At 35.2% G+C, this 25,975-nt stretch overlaps 1 protein-coding gene across 2 annotated transcripts in view; it reads left to right on the top strand.

The window, feature by feature from the left end:
* Positions 1-25,975, top strand: part of LOC145285974 (uncharacterized) — a 300,440-nt gene that overhangs the window by 242,783 nt on the left and 31,682 nt on the right. For both annotated transcript variants that reach the window (XM_080134575.1, XM_080134655.1), the window contains exon 4: positions 18,537-18,599. In XM_080134575.1, the coding sequence (XP_079990701.1) occupies positions 18,537-18,599 (63 nt within the window). The remainder of the gene's footprint in view (positions 1-18,536; positions 18,600-25,975) is intronic.

Below are 25,975 nucleotides of genomic sequence, written 5' to 3'. Positions count from 1 at the left end.
TCAAAGAATGCATGCTTTTCATCAGAGGAAAGATTTTAGCAAATAATTATAGTGAAACTGAATTCATGTTATATATTCATATAGTAAATTTATAGCTTCACTATAATTATTTGCTAAAATCTTTCCTCTGATGAAAAGAACTCATTCTTTGAAACTCCACAGATTAAGGAATTCTTAATATTTCTTTTTTGAGTATCCTGTCGAATAATAAATTCTTGTAAATTATAATTTACAGATGTTGTGTTCTTTTATGACAGGCTCTATTTCCTGTTTTGGTTGTAGAGCTTTTTTTTATTTGGTTGGGATTACGATTTAAATATTAATATTTATATTCTCTTTAAGTTTACAGGAGCTTTTGATTTATAAGCTTAAGTTTTATTTCTTGATTTTGTATGTGTATATATATATATGGTTGTACCCACTAATCGGTCACTTTGCTGATTAATCGGTAATGGACCGATTAATTACTTTTCTCTTTCCTATTAAATTTAAATCCTTTCATCACTGCCAAGAAACTCATCAGACAGCCCTGACACATTTACACAGTAACTGCCAATTTAACTTAACATTTAATTGTCTAGCCACTATTATGGCTTTTTGCCTTTAACTAAAATTACAAAACACAAAGTACAATTTCCAATTCTTAAATGAATATAATTAAACAATGAGATAAAAAAAAGAAATTACAAAAAAAAACTAAAAAGTGCAAATTGTAATTCTTTAAGTGAATAACTATAAGCTGAAGTTCTGAACCTACTGCTACTCTATTTCCTCTTCTATTTTTGCTGCCTGTCTTCTCTGCTCTCATAGTTTCCTCCGTATTTAAAGGTGAATACTAATAAGTTGTAATGTAGAAACAGTTTCTCTATTCTCAGGACACACCTTGTTCTTCATAGGTTCATACACATTACCACCTGAACTAAAGGGTCTCTCAATCTCCACAGATGGAGGTGATGTGCTTAAATACTTTATGGCCAGTTTACTCAGCAATGGTAAAGTCTAATTCTTCTTCCACCACTGAAATGAATCCTCACTTCTTGCGAGTAGTTGTAAAACTATGTAATTGTCTAGTCATTTTGTGCACTTAACCATAAGGGAGTTACTCCTTTTGAGTTTAGATTGGTGATTCTTGTATTTCTGATTTACTTGTAATCTCCAGGTTTCACTCAGCTTCTGCCTGCTTTAAGTTTTGATTTGTTACTGTAGGCTTATTTAAAGCTAACTCATCGAACAGATTTGAAAAGGATAGTTTTACTTTTATGTTGATCTACTTGGAGAAATGTATCCTGCTGATTCTGCTTCATTATAATTAGTAGAAAGTAGAATCTTAGCGTTTTCCATGTTATTCTTTTGAAATTTAAATTTGGATCTAGAAAGTAGACACAAGTTTTTATCATTTAGATGGGATGAAAATCTTGTTTCCATTGAACTGTTCAACAGTGGTAAAGATTTCACTAAAGTCAAAAATACCAGAATTAGATTGGGCAGTATTTTGAAAGAATTAACCTCAAAGCTAAAATTATAGGTATTATCATCGATATAGTTGAACTTCTGTGACTTGCTTCTTTGGGGGGTTTCTTTAACTGGATAATTTTTTGAACAAGTCCTCATTAGTGAATTGTTAAGGTAGGAATCTTATCTTATAAGTGTCCCAAATTATATGAAAAAAAATGAACAAATCTCTTAAAAAAAAAAATTCCGGTTTGTGCAAATCATTCTGTTTCACATGTATTCCATGAAAAAGTACTTTCTGATTAATGTTTACCAGATCAAAAAAATTCTGTTATTCTAAACAACAGCCAAGTTTGCTTGCTTAACAATTAAACATTAATCAGAAGGGACTTTTTCTGGGCATTCAATGTAAAGCAGAATGGTCTGCACCAACCGAAAGTAAATCATTTTAAACAATCACAGCGTTAACTTGAACAAAGCTAATACAAAAATAAAATAAAGATGTTAAAACAATAGTAATTATGCAGAGAACTTTTTGGAAACTCCTTTCTTAACAGATGGAAGATAGTGTGTTTTTCTAACTAGTCTGTACTTTCACCTCACAATTGATTAAACAATACAAAACAAGTGATTTGTGCCACAAGCATTGAAGGACAGCTGAAGTTTTTTTCTCTGTATGCGTTTCACTTGGAAAGGGATTGAGGGAACCACCTCAAATGGACGAATGTAATCAGTGCCAAGCGAAGAATTCAATAGAATCGTAAAGAAATACCAATTGTATAAATCGTTGATACATGAAGCTCTCTCTTTTATTAAAATTAAATTGATATTGGACATGTACGTTTACTTAATTACATCGCCAAGATAAACAAAGTGAAAAACTACATAAAATTATTACATTTTCTTGAGGATAATATTTAAGAAGTACATGGTGTAAAGAGCTGACATTTGGATATAGCATTCTACAATATGTATTGATTAGGCATACAATATTCTAGACCTGTATCTTTGAATAGTTTTGTGATATGTAATTTTGAAATTAGTATATGTTTATGACATTTGGCACTTCATTTTTTCCACCAAAATTGAACAAATGAGCATTTTTATTGACTTATAATAAAGTTATAGCTGGAATTGTTTAAAAAAAAAAAAAAAAAAAAAAGTAAGCATAATAATCATTATGTGTAGAATTATATTGAATGTTCATATTTACTGTCATTTCAGTTTTATTTGATGATACTTTAAAAATTGTCCATCAGTGCAATTTCGCTATTATAACTGATGCAATGTTCACTTTTCACACCTCAAAAGTTAAGGCTGAAATTAAATTAGAAATAATTGTACTTTTACTTTCTATTGTCTTCTTATACTAGGAGTGATGAAAGCATTTTTTGTGGCATTTTTACTGGTTACTTTTTGTCAGTTGGTTTGAAAATTGCCATGTTGTAATTTACACGTTTGTGCTTCTTCATCCTCAGCAGGGTAGTGTATACTGCTGATTCTGCTTCATTATCATCAGTGGAAAGATGTAGAATCCAATTCTAAATATGTTTTCTATGCCAATCTTTTAAAATTAATATTTGCATCATGAGTCTAGGAAAGTACACAAGTTTTTATCATTTAGATAGGATGAAAATCTTGTATGACACCTGAATTGTTCAACAATGGTAAGAAGGATTCTACTTAACTCAGAAATATCAGAATTAGATTAGACAGCTTTTGACAAAAATAAACCTCAGAACTAAATTTGTCGGTATTTTCATTGATATAGTTGAAGTTCTGTGACTTGCTTCTTTGGTGATTTCTTCAAATGGACTCGGGAACTGAATATTTTTTCAAACAAGTCCCCATTGGTAAGTTGTTAATGCAAGAAACTTATTAACAGCTCACATTACAAGAGTTTTTTCGTTGTTAATTTATTTTCAGCATATAATATGTTGAATTCCACCATGTGGTCACACCTTGAATGAGTTTGTTTTTCCAAATTAAGCTGATCCTGTATTTCTGTTAATTTGCTAATTGCTAATATAAAGAGATTAAAGTCAGAAACTTTGTTTCTATTAGATGTAATGATTGTCTTTACAGCCTGAGTTACAATGTATAATAGTTATTTTAAATCACATTCTCTACCACAAGCAACCATATTTGTTGCTGAATCCTGCAAGACTAAGAAAATTTTATTGAAGATTTTATACTCATCTAGAACATTATGCAATTCTTCACTTGCACCTGTGTATGCCCCAGGGAATAGAACAACTCTAAGAACAGCTTTGTACTGTCCAAAGTCATTTGAAAACCGATAACCTGTTAAACTCAGAAAGAGAGCATTATCTGTTGTAGCTGTCCAAATGTCGGTACTTCATAAAATGCTACTAATTTGAGCAAGAGACAGTTGAATTTTTGTTTTACTTTTGTAAATAAAGTAGAAACCCGGGATACGGTGGTCCTAGGATATGTTTTTTTTTTTTTTTTTTTCTTTTTCTTTTTTTCAGGTTATGATGTGGAATACAATGTTTTTCCGTCCCCTGATTAGTGTTTACCCTGCCTTATGGTGTTATTTATAACATTATTTGATTATGTACATGTGTATTATATATTATACTGTATTTTATTAATTTTGAATGCCGTATACCAGGGTTGTACTATATATTAAAAATTATTTCAGTGAAGTACTTTTTTGAGGGATTGCTGTAATTTGAACAAAGTTTTGCAATAAGCCTATTAAATCCAATGTCACACAAAAGATGGTGTTGACATGTGTGAAGAAGTTATGAGAGAGTGGAGAAGGGAGCAATCAATTAAAATCGTGGACCTAATGTCAGCCTTCCTACAAATCCATGTGGATAAAAAACTATGGCGGTATCAATCGATCAAGTATAAAGGTCGAATTTGTTGTTTGACCAGACTAGGATTTGGATGTAATTCTGATCCAAAGATTATGACAGCAATTCTATAGACTGTGCTGGCCAAAGATGATGCTGTTAAGAGAGCCACTTGCTCCTACATTGATGATGTGCTGGCAGACGAGACCGCAGTGTCTGTGAAAAGGGTGAGGAATCATGTAAAAACATACGGAATGACAGCTAAACCGTCCAAATCCTTGGAAAACAGAATGGCTTTGGGATTGAGATTACAGCAGAATAAGACAGGAAAATTGATATTTGGACAAGGAAACGATATCCCTGAAGCTAGGAAGGGCCTGATCAAGAGAGTATATTATACTGTATTTTATTAATTTTGAATGCCGTATACCAGGGTTGTACTATATATTAAAAATTATTTCAGGGAAGTACTTTTTTGAGGGATTGCTGTAATTTGAACAAAGTTTTGCAATAAGCCTATTAAATCCAATGTCGGATGTTACAGAATATGGTTGAATATCAACAGCAATCATTTCTCTAATCAGATAATGAACCTCTTGTTTCCTGTGATCATTAGTATTCCAAACTTTCTTTTTGGCCAATATTGATTCTGTAGTAGTTTGGTATTTCGCTGGAGGCTTGTAGTTGCTTCTACTTGTTCCTGGGATGTCTGTCCCTGAATATTCACTGTGTCTCTATTTCTTATCTGCAACTTTTGCTTCTTTTGAATGGACATTTCTAAGATGGTTTAACATATCAGTCATTGTAAAAGGTTTTGCTGATTTGCCACCTTTTGATGTGATAGATTGACATAACTTGCAAGCAGCTGTATTATTATTCTTGGGATTGACATCAAAATACTTCCAGCAGAAACTGGTTGCCATAATGTTTCAAGGTTGTTAATATTTAGTTAATTTTTTACATATTTAAATTACAAATGTCCGATATCTAATTAGTAATTTATCTCAATAAAATATACATTATCTAAACGAGAAAAATAAAAATATGCAATGATAGCAAGAGTCTAAAAATGAGAAACGAGTATGACTGAAGAATTTCTTATTTTCGGTTTGCACATTGTCGCGATTTGCTGTATAATCCCTCAACATGAAAACTGCAAGATGAAGTAATAATTTTCTTTGACATTGATTTAAAGTACAAAAATATAATTGTTAGATGATGCATGTATTTTCGAGAAATTTTCACTTGTCTTCGTTTGCAATATACTAAATATTAGTATCATTTATGACAACAAAATTTGCTGATAATCAGTATTAGAAAACCTATTAATTGGCTGATTATCAAAGACGATTAATCGGTAATTACCAATTTGATAATTGGTACATCCTTTTCATATATATACTAGCATCGGTGCCCGGCATTGCCTGGGTGTTTGGAGGTGTATGTTGAGCAAAAAAATAAATAAAAGTGGTAGTAGGAAGGGATGCTGGAACCCGTACCGCAAAGGAGGAAAAGAATAGGAAAAAAACCTGACGTCTTTGCTGTTATGACCACTGACAAACCAGAAGTGACGTAGGTTTTAATTAAGGCTAGACAATTGAAAGGAGAGGATGACTTTCGAAAATATTGGCGAAAAAAGCGACCCCCCCTGTAGAAAAGTGCTTAGTTGAAGGTGAAAATATTAATGTTTTTAGCCAATTTTTCGATATTTGTCATCTGAAAGGTCGAACTTCAAAACAATACAGATCTTGTGAAAATCCGTCTCCGTTGTCAAAAGTTTTAGGCAGACATGCAAACATACATTTATATATTGGTAACTCAAATTTTCGACCCAAACCGATTAAAAAGCTTGCCCTATCTCTGAATACCCTTTATGTAAAATTTCAAATGTTTAGACCAGAAATTCTCTGAATAATTTGGTAGAGACCGAAGCGGTCAAATTTTTTTAACTTTGACTCCTATTATGACCCCTTAACATTTATTGTTTTAGGCTCAAATCAAGTTATTAAGTTAGATCCATGTCCAAGGAACCTATACCTAAAATTTCAAGTGTTTAGACCCAAAATTGTTGGCGTTTGATAGAGTTTTCAACGGTCAAATCGTTGAACTTTGATCCCTTAACAGCCAAATTTCTGGCTGAAAACCGATTACAAAGATTTTCCCAAATCTCAATACCCTGTATATCAAATTTTGAGTCTGTAGACTGAAAATTGACAGTTATTGTGTAGGGAAATGTACACATACAGACAGACAAACAATTTCACTTTTATAGATATATAGATAATTATAGACAAGAGAAAGCAATATACTGGTATGCATTGATTTATTTATCAATTCAATAGAGAAATAATAAGGAGTGGGAGTATTATAAATACTCTTTAAACCTAGGTATTTCAAGCCTAATGGTTCTCATCAGAAAAGGGGGAGGATGGAACTAGGTTACATACATGTGACATCTAGCTAATAGTACAATTTGGGGGCAGGGATTAAAATATCTGGCCTATAGGGGGGATGATGGACGGGTGTGTTGGGCATCTGGAGTTGACAAAATACATGCGTAGGTAAGTTTAAGCTATAGTGAAGATATGGGGTAGGGTAAATGTTTCCAGATAAGCTAAGCGGTGAGGCTGGATATTAGTACAATAGAATCGGGGGGGGGGGGGTAAAAAATTGTGTCAAATTGACAAATACATCTACATTGCTTTCTCTTGTCTATAATTGTCTTCATATACTGAAGCTTTATCTGTTTGTTGAGCTTCGTACATCTTGATAGGTCTAAATTTTAATGCGCGTGGTAAAATGGGGAAAGAGGTGTCTGGTTACTTTTAATACATCTAAAACCAAGCTTCTATCTTTCATCAATGCTCTGATCCGCATCTGGCATCAATTGAAATGGATGGGTCATCTTGGGGAGGCTCCATGTTTTGACAAGCTTCTGGAATTGACCTTTACTCTTGACCTGAAATGGAACACATACATCAAATCTGTTGCCAAGGTCGCTGGAAAAATGGTAGGATCCTTCTACTGCTTCAGTAGATATTTCACTGCTGATGCATTTCTCTATCTATATAAAAGCGAAGTACGCCCAAGGATGGAGTACTGCTGCCATATCTGGACAGGAGCTGCTAAAAACAGCCTATCCTGCCTTGACAGAGTACAAAATAGACTTTGTAGCCTAGTGGGGGATGTCCTTTTCTCATCCCTGCAACCTCTTTCTCACAGAAGAGATGTTGTGAGCCTGTCTTTGTTTTATCGTTATTTCCATGGCAAGTGCTCGTCTGAACTCCAATCTCTGGTCCCCCCCCCCCCCCCTTGCCAATCTTTCACGAAAAACACCCGTCTAGCTGAAACCACAGTTAGTAATTTTCCCCACTCTTTATCTGTGCCTAAATCAAAATGTAAATTTCATGAACAAAGGTTTCTTAGAAGTGCACACCTGTGGAACTCTGTTCCGTTTGCCTGTTTCCCACCTGACTACAACTTGGATGTCTTCAAGTCCAACATAAACAAGTTCCTGATGAACCGCCCCCTTAAGTAAGACAAATTATCAGATCTCCATTACTAGCGATTACTACGATATTGTCCCATTGATTACTGTACACGCAGAAAGGAATTAAGGAATTCTTTGTGCCAGTATGAATTGTGTTTGCAACAGAAAAAGATGAGCGAAACTATTCTGTCTTGTCTTGCAGCATCTGATAGTGCAAAACTAAAACATATCAATCAAAGCGGCACTCACCCTATCCTGGGTGGGTTGAACCAATTTCCTCTGAAAGAGGAAGTTTCATGGGAATATAAAATTGAAATGCGGTTCCCATGGTGATAGGTTTTTGCAGAGAGGTGCCAATGTCCTCCTACATACAGTGCCTGGTATTTCCAAATGGTCACCCATCTGGTACTGACCTGACTCAACATTGCTTAACTTCAGTGATATAACAAGAACTAGTGTGCCAACATGATTATGTTGTATAAAAGTAAAACAAAGAATGTAGACACCTGTAACTCAATGGCTCATCGGTTACTTTAGGATCGTCGCCTGATAATTCTGAATGTTTAGCAATTAATGATTTTTTGGGGGGTCTTTAGTTGAAATGCAAACTGTCAGCCGATTAGCTTGTCTTAAATGTATTCAATTTTCCAGCACCAATAGTTGCAGAACCGTTTTGCAATATCATGCGGGTTCACCATGATAATTATTCATAAATATACCCCTAACCCGACTAATTGCTAGCAACTTTTTCTGTGAAAATAGATGAGTTTTTGTTTAAAGATGTGTGGAGAATTAAATCTTGATAAAATCCTTGTAAATCCTTGTAAATCCTAAAAATAGTTGTAAATCCTGGAAAAATCTTTAAAAAAAAACAAAAAAAAAACAAAAAAAAAAAACTGGTAAAATCCTGTGAATTGATATGAAATAAAGTATGATTATCTTTACTTTGTTGGGTTCTTAAACAGTTGCCATATTCTTTGCTTTCTAGATCCCCACTCTAAAGATTTCATTACAACTTATATAAAGATTTTTAATTATTTTTTTTTACTTTGAACATTTTAATTAGTTTTTAATCTGGATTATTTAAATCTTTGGATCCTACTTTCTTTACTTTCCAGATTATTTTATTTTTAAATGTATTTTTTATTCATATAATAAATGTATTTCCATATCTTGCTTTGTTTTTAATCTTCATTCCTACTAGAAAGCAAAGAATATGGCCACTGTTTAAGAACCCAACAAAGTAAAAATAATCATACTTTATTTCATATCAATTCACAGGATTTTACCAGTTTTTTTTTTTTTCTTCACTTTTCCTTTCTCTTCCACATCTTTTCCTTTTTTCTTTTATTGTTTGCTCTTCTTTAATGATCTCCATAACTTCACAGTGACCACAGGGCTCTATGGACAAATTTATCTTTAGTTGACCTTTGGCAAGTAAATATTTTCGTTTACTAGCCAAATAGAAAAATTACAAGTCAAACCCATGTGATTTTTGGAATGTGATATATTCGTTCTGTGACGATTATGTACATAATAAAATTTTTCTGTATTTTTTTAGTAAGTGTAATTCTAAATATACAGCAAATTTTATATTGATACTTGAACGCATAAACATTCTAATTTCGTCAGATGTTTTTAAACATCCTTCATTAAAAAGAGAATATTGTTCTATTAAACTTTTGTTTAAATAATTTAACTTTGTTCGTTTTATTAAAAAGAAAAAGTTGAAAAGATATTTTTCACTCAGTAGTGAGCTTTGAAAGATTGTCAGTGAACGAAATACAATCGCCAAAAGATGATCGTTTCATTATTTCTAGTCGACACTTTGAAACATCACTCACAAATACGACTGTTTCACTCGCAATGTTTCTTTTTACTATTACTTACCTTACTATCCTTCTGATTTTTATTCTCCTATTCTTTCCTTTTCACGTATACTTAACTCCTTCATCCTAGTTATATTTTTACTATTCTATATTTTCCAAGCGTCTTTATCTGTATATTAAAATTCTTTTATTCTTTCATTCTCATTTCCAATCTAAATGCTATATTAACATTGTATGATTCTGGCCCGTCTCCTCTTTTGATGAGAAGCTTTGAAATGCCAGGGTCTAAAGTTTTTTTTATCTCTTTTATTTATTGTTTTGATGATAAAGTTATGTATAACATTTATTTAATATATTTAATTGTTCCTCTTAACAGCGTTGAGCCTTTTCTATCTTGGAAAGTTTTGCTTTAAAGATATACTCTTTGATAACCTAAATATATTTGATGCCTCCATTCAATCTTGAAAGACAAAGGATAGCCCCTGTAGGGACAGTTCCATGTGTAATTGTGAGGCAAGGGTTGCGCAAACCCAACCACATCTCTCCTGAATCGTTTGAGTTCAGTGGCAAGGAGAAATCCAGGACGACTGGAAACAATGCAAAGATAAGCAGAGAGTCACTCATTTAGTACTGACCAGGTTCAATGTTGCTTAACTTCGATGATCCAACAGGAACATGTCATATATACTTAATTGTATTATATATTTATATATATAAAATCTATAGTGATAAGTAGTAAAATTGTACATTTAAAAACAATATTTGGTTTGAAGTTCACACAATTCATACTAGAATTGTCAGCAAAGACCCGTGGCATAATGGATAAAGTACTTGGTAAAATTCAGTTGTAAGTGGAGGTGGAAGAGCATGCTACCCCTGTTAATTAAATAAAGTTCTGTTTGAAATTTCATGCAGATTCTCTAGTTCAATAAAATACACGTGGAGAATCTCGGAGCTTACATCATCCGAAACATTATGACAATAACATTCAAGATGAGAACAATAGTCCAGATAATATAAATTATTAATCCTCATTTCAAAAATTCAGAAACATAAATGAAAATTTCACATCGAAACTACAATTTGGTTATTGATTCATTAGAATATTTCTTCAGCAGACGAGATGAGAAGAATCCGTGGTTAATATTTCCTCCTATAACACAGAACAAGCTAGGTAACATACAAATATCTGTGCATGAGGTCGCCAAGCTAATAAAGAACCTAGATTCCAGTAAAGCAACTGGCCCTGATGGCATCACAATTATAGTGTTAAAAAAGCTTCAACCAGAACTTGCTCCCATACTTACGAAACTGTTTAAACGCTGCCTTAAGGAGAAGTGCTTTCCGACTCCCTGGAAGACCTCATCAGTTTGCGCTGTATTTAAGAATTCAGGTGATAAGTCATCTCCCTCTCAGTACAGACCAATAAGTCTCCTGTGTGTTATGAGTAAGTTGCTGGAATCCATATTAAATAGAGAAATAGTCAACCACCTCAGCAGGAATAACCTTCTTAGTGACACACAATATGGTTTCCGCTCTGCAAGATCTACCGCAGATGTGCTGACGGTTATATCCCACAAGATTAGTGAATCTCTTGACAAAGGCTTCCTTTCTAGGGCAATTGCTCTTGACATATCAAAGGCCTTCAACAAGGTATGGCATAAGAGTCTACTTCACAAGATTTCCAGCTACGGTATAACTGGAAATGTTTTTTCAATCATTAAATCATTTCCCTCCGATAGGCTCATAAGAGTAGTGGTAGATGCACAAAAATCAGAGGCCTGCAATATAAATACTGGAGTCCCCCAGGGGTCAATCCTGGCCCCAACTCTCTTCCTGATCTACATCAATGACCTCCCTAAACACATACTTAAATCATTTGTTGACATCTATGCTGATGACACGACCATCTACGGCAACACATCAAAGGCTGTAAATGACAAAGTTCTCTCTGATTCTCTCTCCTCTGATCTCGAGCGCGTGGTTCAGTGGGGGAAGACGTGGCTGGTTACCTTTAATGCATCCAAAACCAAACTCCTATCCTTACATCATCAACGGTCTGATCCTCAGCTGGCATCAATTGTGATGGATGACTCTCGTCTGGGTGAGGCCCCGTGTTTTGACAAGCTTCTGGGGTTGACCTTTACTCCTGATCTGAAATGGAACACGTACATCAAGTCTGTTGCCAAGGTCGCTGGAAAGATGGTGGGATCCTTCTACCGCTCCAGAAGATATCTCACTACTGATGCAATTCTTGATCTATATAAAAGCCAAATACGTCCAAGGATGGAATACTGTTGCCATATCTGGGTAGGAGCTGCTAAAAACAGCCTATCCTACCTTGACAGAGTACAAAATAGACTTCGTGGCTTAGTGGGGGATGCCCTTTTCTCTACCCTGCAACCTCTCTCCCACAGAAGAGACGTTGCGAACCTATCCTTGTTTTATCGTTATTTCCATGGCAGGTGCTCGTCTGAAGTCCAATCTCTGGTCCCCCCTCGCCAATCTTTCACGAAAAACACCCGTCTAGCTGAATCCACTGTGAAAAATTTCCCCCCACTCTATATCTGTGCCTAAATCAAAACGCGGATTCCATGAACAAAGTTTCTTTCTTAGAACTGCACGCCTGTGGAACTCTGTTCCGTCTGCCTGCTTCCCTCCGGACTACAACTTGGATGCCTTCAAGTCCAATGTTAACAAATTCCTAATGAACCACCCCCTTAATTAAACACTTCATCAAATCTCCACACTAACATAATGTACTTGCAATAACCCTTATCCCTGAGTGGCTTCCAGGCCTTGATAAGTGGTGATCACTGTGTAAAAAAAAAAAAAAAAAAAAAAAAAAAATATCAATTCACGAAGAAGTCTAATCGAAATAACCTGATTAGAGCATTTGACGTTGACAACAATTTGTTTATTTTTGGTTTTTCACTTGATTATCTTTGTGAATCACCATTTTTGATCTTGTGAATGGAAGTAACAAGAAGAAATATTCAAAGAAAGAATAAGAATGCGCAGATGATGCCAATTATGGTTTATATCGTCAGGACAGAATTTCATTTTTAGTTGCCACCAACTCCTCTCTAGAATTGGCATGTCGGTCAGACCCACTTAGATTCGACCTTAACTTTTACCTTGAAAGTCCAGTTAAGCTGCTGCTGCTGTTTGTGTTGTTGTTGTAATAAACCGTCCTCATAGAACACATTGCTATGGAACTGCTTCCCTGTGGATTACAACAGGGTCATCTTCAAATGAAATCTCAATACATATCAGAAACCGTGCACATATGGAATGAACACAATTTGATTCATCATTTTCAATCATCTCATACTATTTTTCATCATTCAACTGACAATACTCCTTGACTTTTTGGCTAGGAGCAAGGTGTAGTATTTGTTCTGATGCCCCACTTTTCTTTTTTCATTTGCTGTTTTTAATTTGACTTTGAAAAATCAACAAGCATAATGATAGGCTTACTATGGCAGCTACAAAAACCGAAGAAAAAACAATCTCTGCACTACTACAACAATTATTAACAAGATGAAATTTGTCAACAAGATTTCAGCTGTTCAAAACTAGATTAGGTTAGAAACCTTTTGTTGTGGTCAAACGACAAAGAATTTGCAATCCTAACAACTTAGTGTCATGAGCAGTTGGCAGGAATTTGTTCCTGTCAGAAAACAAAGAATTGTTCGACAGTATTGTAGCAGAAATGCTTAGAAATTTATCTTTATTGATAAACAAAAAATTATTTTATTTATTGTTATACCGGCCTTCCTTGAACAGAGGAATTAACACCGATTAGCACTATAAATAGCGCTAGTAATTCCAACACCGGTGAGAGAGATGCGGCCGCACTTCAACTGCTAGCCGAGTGCCCAGCAGATATACATGCTTTCCTATCTTTGTACATTATTGTTAATACACTTGTTCCTTAACTGAACCTCGACTTGATTGTTCTTATTTTCACTGTTGTTCCACGACACAACATTTATTAAAACGATGACCAAGTAGATGAGTGTCTGTCCTAAAAGAATTTTTTTTTAAATGTCTTTAAGATTAATAAAACATTTTATTTCAATCACTTATTTTTAGTTTAAGCAGAATAGAAGACTTTGTTTGTTTGGTCATATTTACAGAATGGATGAGAGTGCTTGGGTAAATATAGTTGAGGTAAGTGGTTAGTTTGCAGATGAAGGCTAAGAACGAATTTGAGATAAAAAGGGATAAATAAAGACCTGGCTAGAGATAAATTACTCCATTTTTAAAAACCATCCCACAAATGACTAAAAACTGATGGTAAACCGAATATGATGATTATGATGAAAATGCATATTTCTAATATATAAAAGGCAAGATGTGTGTGTTTGTATGTCTGCCAAAAATTTTTGACACACTGCGGATCCTGATGAGATTGGTATCGTTTTGAAGCTCAATGTCTCCAACGACAAATATTGAAAAACTGGCCAAAAACATTAATTCCTTTACTCTGAACTGGCCAGTTTTCTATAAGGAGAGGTCGCTTTTTTTCATCAACATTTTCGCAAGTCATTATCTCCGTTAGATTGACTACCCTTAATTCCAATGTTTGCAACATCCGGTTTTGCCATGGACGCATTAGCCAAGATGTTATGTTTTTTTTTTAACCTTTTTCTCCTTCACGCTACGGATTCGAGGCTGTTTTTTTTAAACACCTCTTTCCCACTCGTGCTGCCTACCGTTGTTTTGACCCCCCCCCTCCACACACACACACACACTACCACTTTTTTTAACACCTCTCTCCACCCGGGGTTCCTTACTACACCACCTCCACAAACTTGGGCAATGCCGAGTACCCCCACTAGTATTATTAAATATTAAAGGATTAATGTTTATATGTTCAGCTAAAACTTGAAAAATACGCAGGAAACGCTCACAAAGGTAATTTTTTAATCTGTGTAATGCTAGATGTATAATATCTAACATTAAAAGAAAAGATTAATTGATTGCGGGCCAAATGACCATTTATATCATTTAATGTCATCAAGAAGTGAGCACAATTTTTAATGTTAATCATCTAAAGGGAAAGAACTCTAACTTTTTTACTATGTTATTTCTCTTATGCCGTCTCTAGTTGCGTATGTATGTTCAGAGAGAGGAATGGGCTAGGCAAAGAGGAAATATGGAGAGAAGAAGGGGTAAGACAGAACTAGAAGTTATGTTACACGTTTGCCTCTGGCAATACTATATAGGCCTACTAGTAAATAAGAGTGAAAAAAGTAATGTTATTATAGACTAGGAAAACTGAAAGACATGGTGTCTCTCATACAATCCCGGGCAATGTTACATCAACCTGCTAGTGTTTATACGAGGCCATTAATGTCATCAGAAATGGAGTGGTAATGTGAAAAAATAGCTGAGCATTTCAACTGATTTTTAAGTCTTTTTTTCTGACTTTTGTATGGAATTTTTTTTATTGGATTCCTTATAAAACTTTGATAAAAACTATGAATAACATGTTTGAACAATTCTTAAAAATTAAACTTTGCGTCACTACATAACCAATAATATAAAACAAAACTTAATCTTATAAAAAAAGTTATTTGCTAATGGGTTGCTACTTACTAAGGTTAAAAACCACTCAAGAATAAATGTTAATGAGCTGAATAGATTGTCATTTGAAAGATGAAGAATATTATCAAAACATTGAAAATGATGAATGAATAAATAATTTTGATTACATTCCGGGATGGTTTATTGATATTGGATTTGAAAATGATTGTTATAGTCCTTAAAAAAGTACTCCTGTAGCAACATGCTCCACAAGGCAGTTAGAACAAGAAAGCAAAGTTCTTTCTGTAAAAGTTTTTACAAAGTTACTGGAGATTGGAACAGTCCCAGATATTCCATGTAAATCATGATAGTAAAGAAAGACTAGTGACTTTTTTTTTTCTGTGAGAAAAGGGTTGTAGAGAAGAGATCATCCTCCCACCACTACATTTCGAAATTGATTTGGAAGATACTATCATGGTTGTTGCAAAGAAAGTGAGCTCCCTCTACCATGTTAGAAAACTTCTCACCTTCTAGTATCCTATATTTCTAATAGACTATCATTTGTCTATGCATGGAGTATTGCTGTCACATCTGGTGCATCATCAGCTGGTCTCTATGTCTTAGAGAGAAAAAAGTCTAACACTACCAAACTTCAACCTCTCTTTCATGGTCACAATGTTGAATACCTGTGCCCCTTTTACAAGTACATCAATTGAATGTGTTCTGATAAACTTACTGCTCTGGTGCCCTCTCGACATAAAGTTAAATCCCATCTGTTCACCAGAGGAATTTCTACTCTAATAGCTTCTTTCCTCAAACTGCTAGCCTTTGGAATTTCCTCCCAGCTCGCTGATTGTACTGATATGGGGAAATTTAAATAAGCAAACATCTCGCTATTCAAATCCGCACTTAGGATGTGCCCTATAAATCTGGACCCTGATCCATTTTTTTTTTTTTTTACATAGGCATCACTACTTATCAAGGCCAAGAGGCCACTCGAGGATAAGGGTTAAAGGGTGTACAGTAGAAATTGGACAATATAGTAATCGTTAGTAATGGAAATTCAGTAAATTTGCTAACTTATATGGAATGGCTCATCAAAAATTTGTATACGTTAGACTTGAAGACAACCATATTGTAGTTAGCTGGAAAGCAGGAAAACCGAAGACAATTCCACAGGCATGCAGTTCTAAGAAAGAAGCTTTGTTCACGGAATTGGCGTTTAGGTTTAGGCACAGATAACGAGTGGGGGGAATTATTGATAGTGTTTTCAGCTAGACGAGTGTTTCTTGTGAAAGTTTGAAGCTCAGTCGAACACTTTCTATGAAAATAACGATACAGCAAAGACAAACTCGCAACATCTCTTCTGTGAGATAGAGGTTGCAGAGAAGAGAAAAGGACATCTCCTACAAGACTACAAAGTCTATTTTGAACTCTATCAAGGCAGGATAAGTCCTTTCTAGCAGCTCCTGCCCAGATGTGGCAACAGTATTCCATCCTTGGATGTACTTGGCTCTTATATAGATAGAGAATTGCATCAGCAGTGAGATATCTACTAGATCGATAGAAGGATCCCACCATTTTTCCAGTGGCCTTGGCAACAGATTTGATGTACCTGTTCCATTTAAGATCAGAAGTAAAAGTTAAGCCCAGAAACTTGTCAAAACTTAAGGCCTCCTCAAGACGAGAGCCATTCATTTCAACTGATGCCAGATGGGGATCAGGACGTTGATGATGTAAAGAGAGAAGCTTGGTTTTAGATGCATTAAAAGTAACCAGCCACTCCTTTCTCCATTGTACCACGTGCTGAAGATTCTTGTTTGGACTGAATTAAAATTACCCCCCCCCCCCCCAAAAAAAAAAAACCCTCAGAATTCAGATGGGGTTGTATATAATTTTGTGATTGTTATGGATCATTTATGCCCCCTCCCTTATTTATTATGGATCACATGTTCTCTCTGAGTATTATGGACAGCCTCACCCCACACACGCACACACTTAATATGAACTGCCTGTCACCTACATATCATAGATCACCTGTATTCATCCCCTCTCATATTAAGGTGAGGGAAGGGCTAGGTTTTTCAATTCCGTATGCACGGTTTTATAATAGACCCCTCCCCGCCCTTGGACATCTGTCCTTCACTCATCACAGAGCACCAACCTTTTTGGACATTCACACAGTTTTTAGTTGATCTTTCCAAGCAAGATCTTCATCTTTTCTTATTTGTAAAGCAAACATTTTCTGCAAAATCAAAGATAAAAAAATTCTTCTACAAAAGCAATCAGACCAAACACTATGAATAAACCATTTGAAGATTTAAAGAATTTTATGCATAAACTTTTCCAAAATTACTGGGTTTGGCAACTTGAAAAGGGTTGATATGCCATAAATCAAAGCAACCAACTCTTCTGATCTGAAAAAAATGGCTGATAAAAAAAATGTTAAAATAATAACATTGAAAAAAGCAAAAGAAAAGACAACTCTTGTTTATTTAACAGCCGTTTATTTCGAGTCTTTATAGAAAGAAGTTGCATATGAGTGACTCATCGCATCGACAGCTTGAACTATCACAAACACAGTAAGAGTATCGTATTACTAGAGTAATCTTAACGGAACCTTGTAGATAGGTGCATTGCATTTTGAAGTTGAAATCTGTGGGGTGGGGTCACGAGAGGAGGCAAGTACTAACTACTACAGATCAGTATTCTGAGTTTTATATAGAATTAATCCAGTGGTTTTTCAATGCTTTAGTGAATTTCAGGGACTTTTTATGTTTATTTTTTAGAAACATCAAGGCCTTTTTTAAGTAATCATTTGTTTGCCCATTAAAGCAAAATATGACAGAAGATAGTTTTTAATTTTTGGGGAAAACCAGCTTCCCAAAAAGGGGTATATTGCCTTAGTATAGAAGGGTTTCCCTTACATTGAGTAAAAACAAATTAACTTGGGTGTACCATCAGAACAGATACTACACTATGAAAATATATTTCCTTTCAGGATTTTAATTTAATTACCTGAGGTGCCACTGCTGGAACATGCTGCCCAGATATTTTTTTGCAGGCCAGAGTGCTCTTTCACTGGAGTGTTGGTTTTTCAATTCAACTTTTTGATCTTTGTGTCAAATTTTCCTGCCATGAGGGAGGGAGATCAGGACAGCATATATAAGGTGACCTCCCTCTCCCTCCCCAAAAGATGCCATTCATAAAATCGTTGATAAAATTCATAATCTTTTTTGCAATCCAACCATATTTAAAACAAATATACTGTAAACTGATTGACTTGTCCACCAAGTTTCAGTTTTGCATATCCAATAGTTTTTTATTTTATAAACATGTAACTTTGTTTGTCTCTTTAAGGTTGTTTTGTTCCTTAATCTGAAAAAAAAAACTATTTTTCTTCTTCAGTATTCTGGTTTCCAACAAACTGCTGATAAATGCTGTGTCTGTGGCCATTTGATTATGGATATGGTAAGTAAGAATCAGTGCCTGTATTTGTAGCTATTCTCTTAAGAAAAAAGAGTTTACTGGGTAAGTGCTCGTCATTTAGGATGTTGGCTTTTCAAATCCCACTTTCCCGACCCTTGTGTCATATCATCCCGCCATAGGAAGGAAATGACTTTTCTGACAACTCCTATTTCTACGACTCTCTTTACTCACACTGCAGATTTATTCCAATACTAGCAAGCCGACGAGTCTTGCCCAGTTGTAAAATAGGCTGAATTTTGCTTAAATATGTTTTAATTCATGCAGATTTCATATTTATTATTATAGAGCCAATTCTCGATTGATTATTATATTGTACCCAATCAAAACTGGAAAAAAAAAAAAATGAGTTGGATGCTCACAGCTAGCATCTGTCCTTGGTCATTCCGGCCTTGGTCATTAACGTTTGAGCTGTCAATAAGAAATGGTTAAAAATGAACCAACTTTAATGCATAAACGTATATTTGCACATGCAAAGTCAACTAATAAGTTAACTAATGTTGGCCAAGTTCCAATTTTTTTCAATTTTTACCTCCTTAGCAATTATTTTTATCAGCTAAAACCCATAAAAAATGGTTCACAGAAAATGCAATCATTTGACTTGCTTAATGCTCTTCTGCAACCTTGCGTCTCTTATTAGGAGATGCACTTTAAAAAAAATAGTGAGTTTTATGAATTAGATTACTCGACTCGGTAGAGCAGAAAAACAAGGAGCAGGACTATCTGGCATTGCTCATGGCCATAAAAAGTATACGAGGTTAAAAAAAGTTTCATAACTCTCGCCTCCCTTATTTTGTCTTTTAGTTCTCACATTCCATGAGAAGTGTTTCTGATAAAGAGGGAAAAACTGCTGTTTTCTGGGTTGGAATCTATTCATCTAATGCATATCGTTGGTATTTTTTGACCTTGAAGTAATATTTATTTTATTTTTTTATAGCTCCTTGCATCATGCCTTATCTGGAGCGATTTCCATTAAAAATAAAATGTGCAACATTTATATTAAAGCTTGTCTTTCTACCTCTTTCAATCTGTCTTCCTTCCCCTTTCTCGTTTTTCCATACACCTCCCCCACCTCTGCCCAACCTATTTCTCTCTCTCTCTCTTTTTTTTTCACCCCAAATAAGGCACATTGCCAATTTGATGTAGGGGGCTACTATTGTTTTGAAAATAATAATATAAGCCATTCATCACTTATTTGTATATAGATAACATTAGAAATGTTTGGAAAAAGTAATGAGCCCCTGCGCCTAACTCTCCTACCCAACGAAACCTGGCCCAGTTGAACATCAAAGAATGAATGTTTTTTTTCCTATATAGATTTTAGATATTCATACTGGTAATGCTTAACTAGAAAATATCAACTTTGTAGGTGTTTGTTGTGTAGTTTTTGACTTTTAATTAAACATATACCCATATGCACAGCAACTGTCTTTTATACAATATAGACTAGGAGGGCTACCCAATGTTTCCTGGGGCAAAACTAATTTATTTATATCAAGACTTTTACCTCTCTCTCTCTCTGTCTCACTATTGTTCTGTTCCCAACCCCCTCTTCCTCCTCTATTCAACCCATTTCTCTCTAACTGGACACATATACATACATACAACTCTGCTTTATATGATAAATTCCTCATGTAATTAACATTTTCCTTTCCAAATTAGTACCCTGAAATATACCTTTCCACACACACACACACACATACACACACCATGAAACCTAGCCCATATAACCCCCCAGAGAATAAATTTTTTCTTCTTCTAAATCTTAGATATTATTCATTCAGGGCAATGTCAATCAAGAATAAAGCAACTTTGTTGGTGTTTGTTTTATAGTGTTTTACTTTTAGCTGGTCATACAAGCACACATACACACAAACAACTGCTCTTTATATATTGTATTATATAATAGATTAATCAACTCGAATAGAGCAAGAAAACAAGGAAGTTTAATCTGCAGATTTGATATTCTTCTGTTTTGCGTAATTTGATTCTTGCTAACATGTCTTGAATTGTAGGAATTCTTAAGCGCGCACACGTACATGGCACAACTTTGGTTTTATCTAAGAATACATTTTAGTACAGATTTACTTTCAAAAGAATGTTCTTAGAATTTGGTTAACTTGTTTTTTTGGTGTGAGAGTAAATAGTCAAGTGTTCTGTTTTTGTTTATGTTGGGAGGAAGTTAATATTTGTTGTTTTTTTTTATGGAACATTCATTAAAGCCCAAAACTTTTGTTTTCTAGAAACAAATACAATACAAATTGTTTTGATTATTCGGATGACTGTTTTTATCTTCAGTGTTTTTCTTACAATGTTTCTGACAATGTAACCTCCAACCTTTTTCAAATGTCTCTTGCCGAACTTGGGAATCTGCACAGAATTTTGAATGGAACTCTTTAATCCAATGGGGTAGCATGATCAGGTTTCGTCAGCCAAGATGGGGTAGAAGTAACCATCCGATTCTTGGACGAGTTGTGGGTTCTTTACAACAACCGGTGATGCTCAGCTCAGTGGTTAAATGCTGACTAAGCTCTACAACACTTTCCGAAGCCAGAGTTGCACCAGAAGAAGTTGATGTTGACTGTTTGGTGGTTTGCGACTAGTCTCATCCATTATTTTTGAATGCAGGCGAAATCATTATGGCAGGGAAGTACTGTCAACAAATAGGTGAAATGCCTCAGAAACTTCGACAACAGCATCCAGCATTAGTAAACAGAAAAGGCCCAATTCTCCTCCACGGCAATACCTGATAGTGTTCGCTGCAGGAGTTGAATGAATTGGGCTACAATACTCTCCAGACCTCTCACCTACCAACTACCACTTTTTCAAGCATAGATGTACTGAGACTAAAGCTGCTTTCAGGACTGCCAGCAACCACTGTAAAAAAAGTAATAAAGAACGCAAGAAAGTTGTATGCTCAGTTCGTCAAATCCAAAGTAGCTGAGCAGCAGCTTGGTTCCCACCAGTTTTGGCAAATAGCAAACGGAATCCTGAACAGAAGCGTGAGCTCTATCCCAACTATCATCAACGGACCTGAGGTAATCTCGTCAGCATCAGACAAAACCAAACTCTTTGCCAAGAACTTTGCAGCTGCGACCAAGGCCGCAAACCTCCAAAATTTCCTCCTGTATCAGAAAACACACTGTGATATACAAATATCTGTACGTGATGTTGCCAAGCTAATCAAAAACCTTAATTTCAGTAAAGCAACCGGCCCTGACGGTATTCCAATTATAGTACTCACGACTTCAACCAGAACTAGCGCCCATACTTATAAAACTGTTTAAACGTTGTCTTAAGGAGAATTGCTTTCCATCACCTTGGAAAATCTCATCAGTATACCCTGTATTTAGGAATTCAGGTGATCGCTCATCTCCCTCTAAGTACAGACCAATAAGTCTCCTGTGTTTCATGAGTAAGTTGTGTTAAATAGAGAAGTAATCAACCATATCAGCAAGTATAACCTTCTAAATAACACACAATATGGTTTCCGTTCTGTTAGATCTACAGCAGATGTGCTTACAGTTATATCGCATAGGATTAGCAAATCTCTCGACAGAGGCTACCTTCCTAGGGCAGTTGCTCTTGATATATCAAAGGCTTTTGATAGAGTATAGCATAAAGGTTTTCTTCACAAGATCTCCAGCTATGCTATAACTGGAAATCTTTTCTTAATTATTAAATCATTTCTCTGATAGGTGTAGTGGTTGATGGGTAGAAATCAGAAGCTCTTAGTATTAATGCTGAAGTCCCTCAGGGGTCCATCCTGGGCCCAACTCTCTTCCTGATCTACATTAATGATCTTCCAAATCACATCCTTACATCATTCGTAGACATTTATGTTGATGACAGTACTATCTATGGTAGCACATCTAAGACCGTAAACGACCAAGTTCTCTCTGATGCTCTCCCCTCTGATCTTGAGCAAGTGGTACAATGGGGAAAGGATTGGCTGGTTACTTTTAATCCATCTAGAACCAAGCTTTTGTCTTTACATCATCAACGCTCTGATCCCCATCTGGCATCAATTGAAATGAAAGGCTCTCCTCCTGGGGAGGCCTCATGTTTTGACAAGCTTCTGGGCTTGACCTTTATTCCTGATCTTAAATGGAACACATACATTAAATCCATTGCCAAGGCCACTGGAAAAATGATGGGATCCTTCTATCAATCCAGTAGATATCTCACTGCTGATGCAATTCTCTATCTATATAAGAATCAGGTACGTTCAAGGATAGAGTACTGTTGCCACATTTGGGCAGGAGCTGCTAGAAAGGACTTATCCTGCCTTGATAGAGTTCAAAATAGACTTCGTAGCCTCGTAGGGGATGTCCTTTTCTCTTCCCTGCAACCTCACAGAAGAGATGTTGCGAGTTTGTCTCTGCTGTATCGTTATTTTCATGGCAAGTGCTCAGCTGAGCTCCAATCTATGGCCCCCCCTCGCCAAACTTTCACAAGTCACTAATTTCCCCCACTCTTTATCTGTGCCTAAACTTAAACGTAGAGTCTATGAGCAAAGCTTCTTTCTTTGAACTGCGCGCTTATAGAATTGTCTTCCGTATTCCTGTTTTCCAGCTGACTACAATATGGTTGTCTTCAAGTCTAACATAAACAAGTTTTTGATGAGCCATTCCATATGTTAACAAATTTCCATTACTAACGATTACTATATTGTCCAATTTCTACTGTACACTCTTTAACCCTTATCCTCAAATGGCCTCTTGACCTTGATAAGTAGTAATGCTTGTGTAAAATAAAAATAAAAAAGCATCTCCACAACTTCCTGCATGAGAAATGTTTCAAAAACCTAAGCAAAAATGCCTTCAGTGACTTCATCTGCACTAGAATGCATAACACTTGTTTTGTGTCGGCAAAAGTGTGTTAATTTTGATGGTGCTTATTTCGATCAATAAATTTTTGTTTGAGCCGAGATACGTTCATCTGAATTTTAAAAGTTAAAAACAAGAACTTTCTCGTCAACCTGATAAATAGTGAAGGTTAAAGCAATCAGCAGTTAAATTGTAATTGCATCTACACAACTGGGTAAAATATGTGTGGAATGATTAGAAGATTACTTATAAGGAATTGATTAGCGGAACAAGTATTTGTTCACATTAGACTTGAAAATTGCTGTTTTGTAGTCGGTTGGGAAGCAGATTTGTGGTATCTTGTTGTACAGATGGGATGTTCTATGAAAGAAACTTTGTTCATGGAAGTTTTGTTTGATTTTTTTTGGTAAGGAGAAATGGAGCAAAGTTTTTTTTTGCTGTGGTTGTAACTAGACAAGTTTTTGCTATGAATGTTTTATAGAGGAATATATGTGTGTAATTTTTGTATCATTATTTGATATAAAAAATTGTAATCTTATGTCTTCACAAAATCTTTAAATAAAATACCATAAAATCTTAGATTTTATTTTTTCAAATTTGTTTTAAGCTAATGATCTGTTATGAACGACCTTGAGTCTGATCTGTTCATCAAACTTTTTTCCCCACAAATCCATGACACGAATCCACCTATTATTATTTTATACACATCAATCAAGTTCGACAAATCTTTCTTCAAATTAAAATCATTGCAATTCATAAAACGCAAATCAGATAATAATAATCACAAACAACTTGTCAACTTCAACAGGCTGTTACACTATGGATTCTCTAGTCCTGTATGTCATTTGAAACTATAATTAAATTAATTTCTTTGCATAAAAAAATAGAAAGGCATGTGTAATTAGTTTGATAGCAAACAAGTAAAACACCAGCCATTTTCTATTTTTGAAAAAAAAATTTCTGTGTGTGTGGAGTGTGTGGAATAAATGTTTGTGTTAGTTTTTAGACTTGGAAGTTACATGAAAAATAAACCTTCTTTTTTTTTCTTTTAATTCGTTGCTAATTATTTTATTCCTTTACAAAGTCACAATTCGCTTGTACATCTGGGTTGGTGCATCTACCACTAGTCTCTCACTCTCAAAAAGCATTTAAAATCTAATGCACTATCAACCAAGCTCCAACCTCTGTCCCATCTCCACAATGTTGCATCCTTGTGCCTGTATTACTAGTATTGTAATGAAATATGCTCTGATGAACTCTTAGCACTTGTGCCCCCTTCCATGTATATAGTCCTGAATAATCTAACAAAAATCATACTCCTTCACTTTTGAGGTCACTAGGTACCGAAAAGCCTTCTACTATAATAGTTTCTTCTCTTGAACTTCCAGACTTTGGAATTCCTTCATTGTTTCCTGCTTCCCTAACTGTAATATCATGCAGAAGTTTAAATGTAATGTGAATAGACATCTTGCTGCTCAATTTCCCACACAATCTCCTGTTAGACATGATCCCAAATAGTAGCCCCTTATATCCAAGTGATAGTATGCCTTGTTTGGGATGAAAAAGAAAAACAAAATTCTTTCAAAACTAAATTTTCTCTGTCATCCACTTCCGGTTCCATTTTCATTTTTTGTTGTGTTACAAATTCTCTCTACTATGCTAGAAAATTATTTATGCCTGAAAGTATCCTGTACCTCTATAAGGTCATCATTCGCCCATGTATGGAGTATTGTTGTCACATTTGGGCTGGTGCATCTGCTACTAGTCTCTCACTCCTGGATAGGGTTCAAAAGAGTCACTCGTCTGATAAGGCCTGAACTGTTATCTAAGCTTCGAACTCTGTCTCATCGACAAAATGTTGCATCCCTCTGCCTGTTTTACAAGTATTTTAATGGGAAAGTCTCCAACAAACTACAAGCCCTTGTATCCCCTCGACATACCGTCCCAACAAACCCGACAAGCAGCAAAGTCCCACCCCTACACAGTACAGATCCCTAAATCTAAGAAAGCCTTCTTCTCTAATAGTTTCTTCCCCAGAACTGCTGGACTTTAGAATTCTCTTCCAGGTTTCTGCTTTCCCAACTGTACTGACATGCAGAAGTTCAAGTGTAATTTGAACAGACATCTTGTTGCTCAACTCCCTTCATAGTAACCCTGCAACTTATTTTCATAAACAATTAAAATGAATCAACAGTGTATATGCAAACTAAGAAAACAGTGTAGGAACAGAATAGTTAACAAAGCCCATCCCATGCCAATGAGTTTCTACATAATAATGTTACTATTTAGAAAACCATTCTAAACATTGGAAAGGGTCTGTTAACTATTCTCTACCTTCGCTCTATGATTGAATGTTTATATTTTTCTCACAATTATAAAGATATGGTCGATTATTAGATTGCTTTGTACTACTGTAAAAAAAGAAAAAAGAAAAACAAGTTAACAACAATAATAATAATGGAAAATAGATCAACACCTTTAGCTAAACCACCCCTCAAAAATGAGATTCTATGACTTTTTTAAGTGATTATG

Source organism: Euprymna scolopes, chromosome 1, assembly GCF_053919585.1.
Source record: "Euprymna scolopes isolate OS-2025 chromosome 1, ASM5391958v1, whole genome shotgun sequence".
Classification (NCBI taxonomy): domain Eukaryota; kingdom Metazoa; phylum Mollusca; class Cephalopoda; order Sepiida; family Sepiolidae; genus Euprymna; species Euprymna scolopes.
The sequence above is the reverse complement of the archived record's forward strand: the minus strand, read 5'-3'. Positions and strand labels throughout refer to the sequence as shown.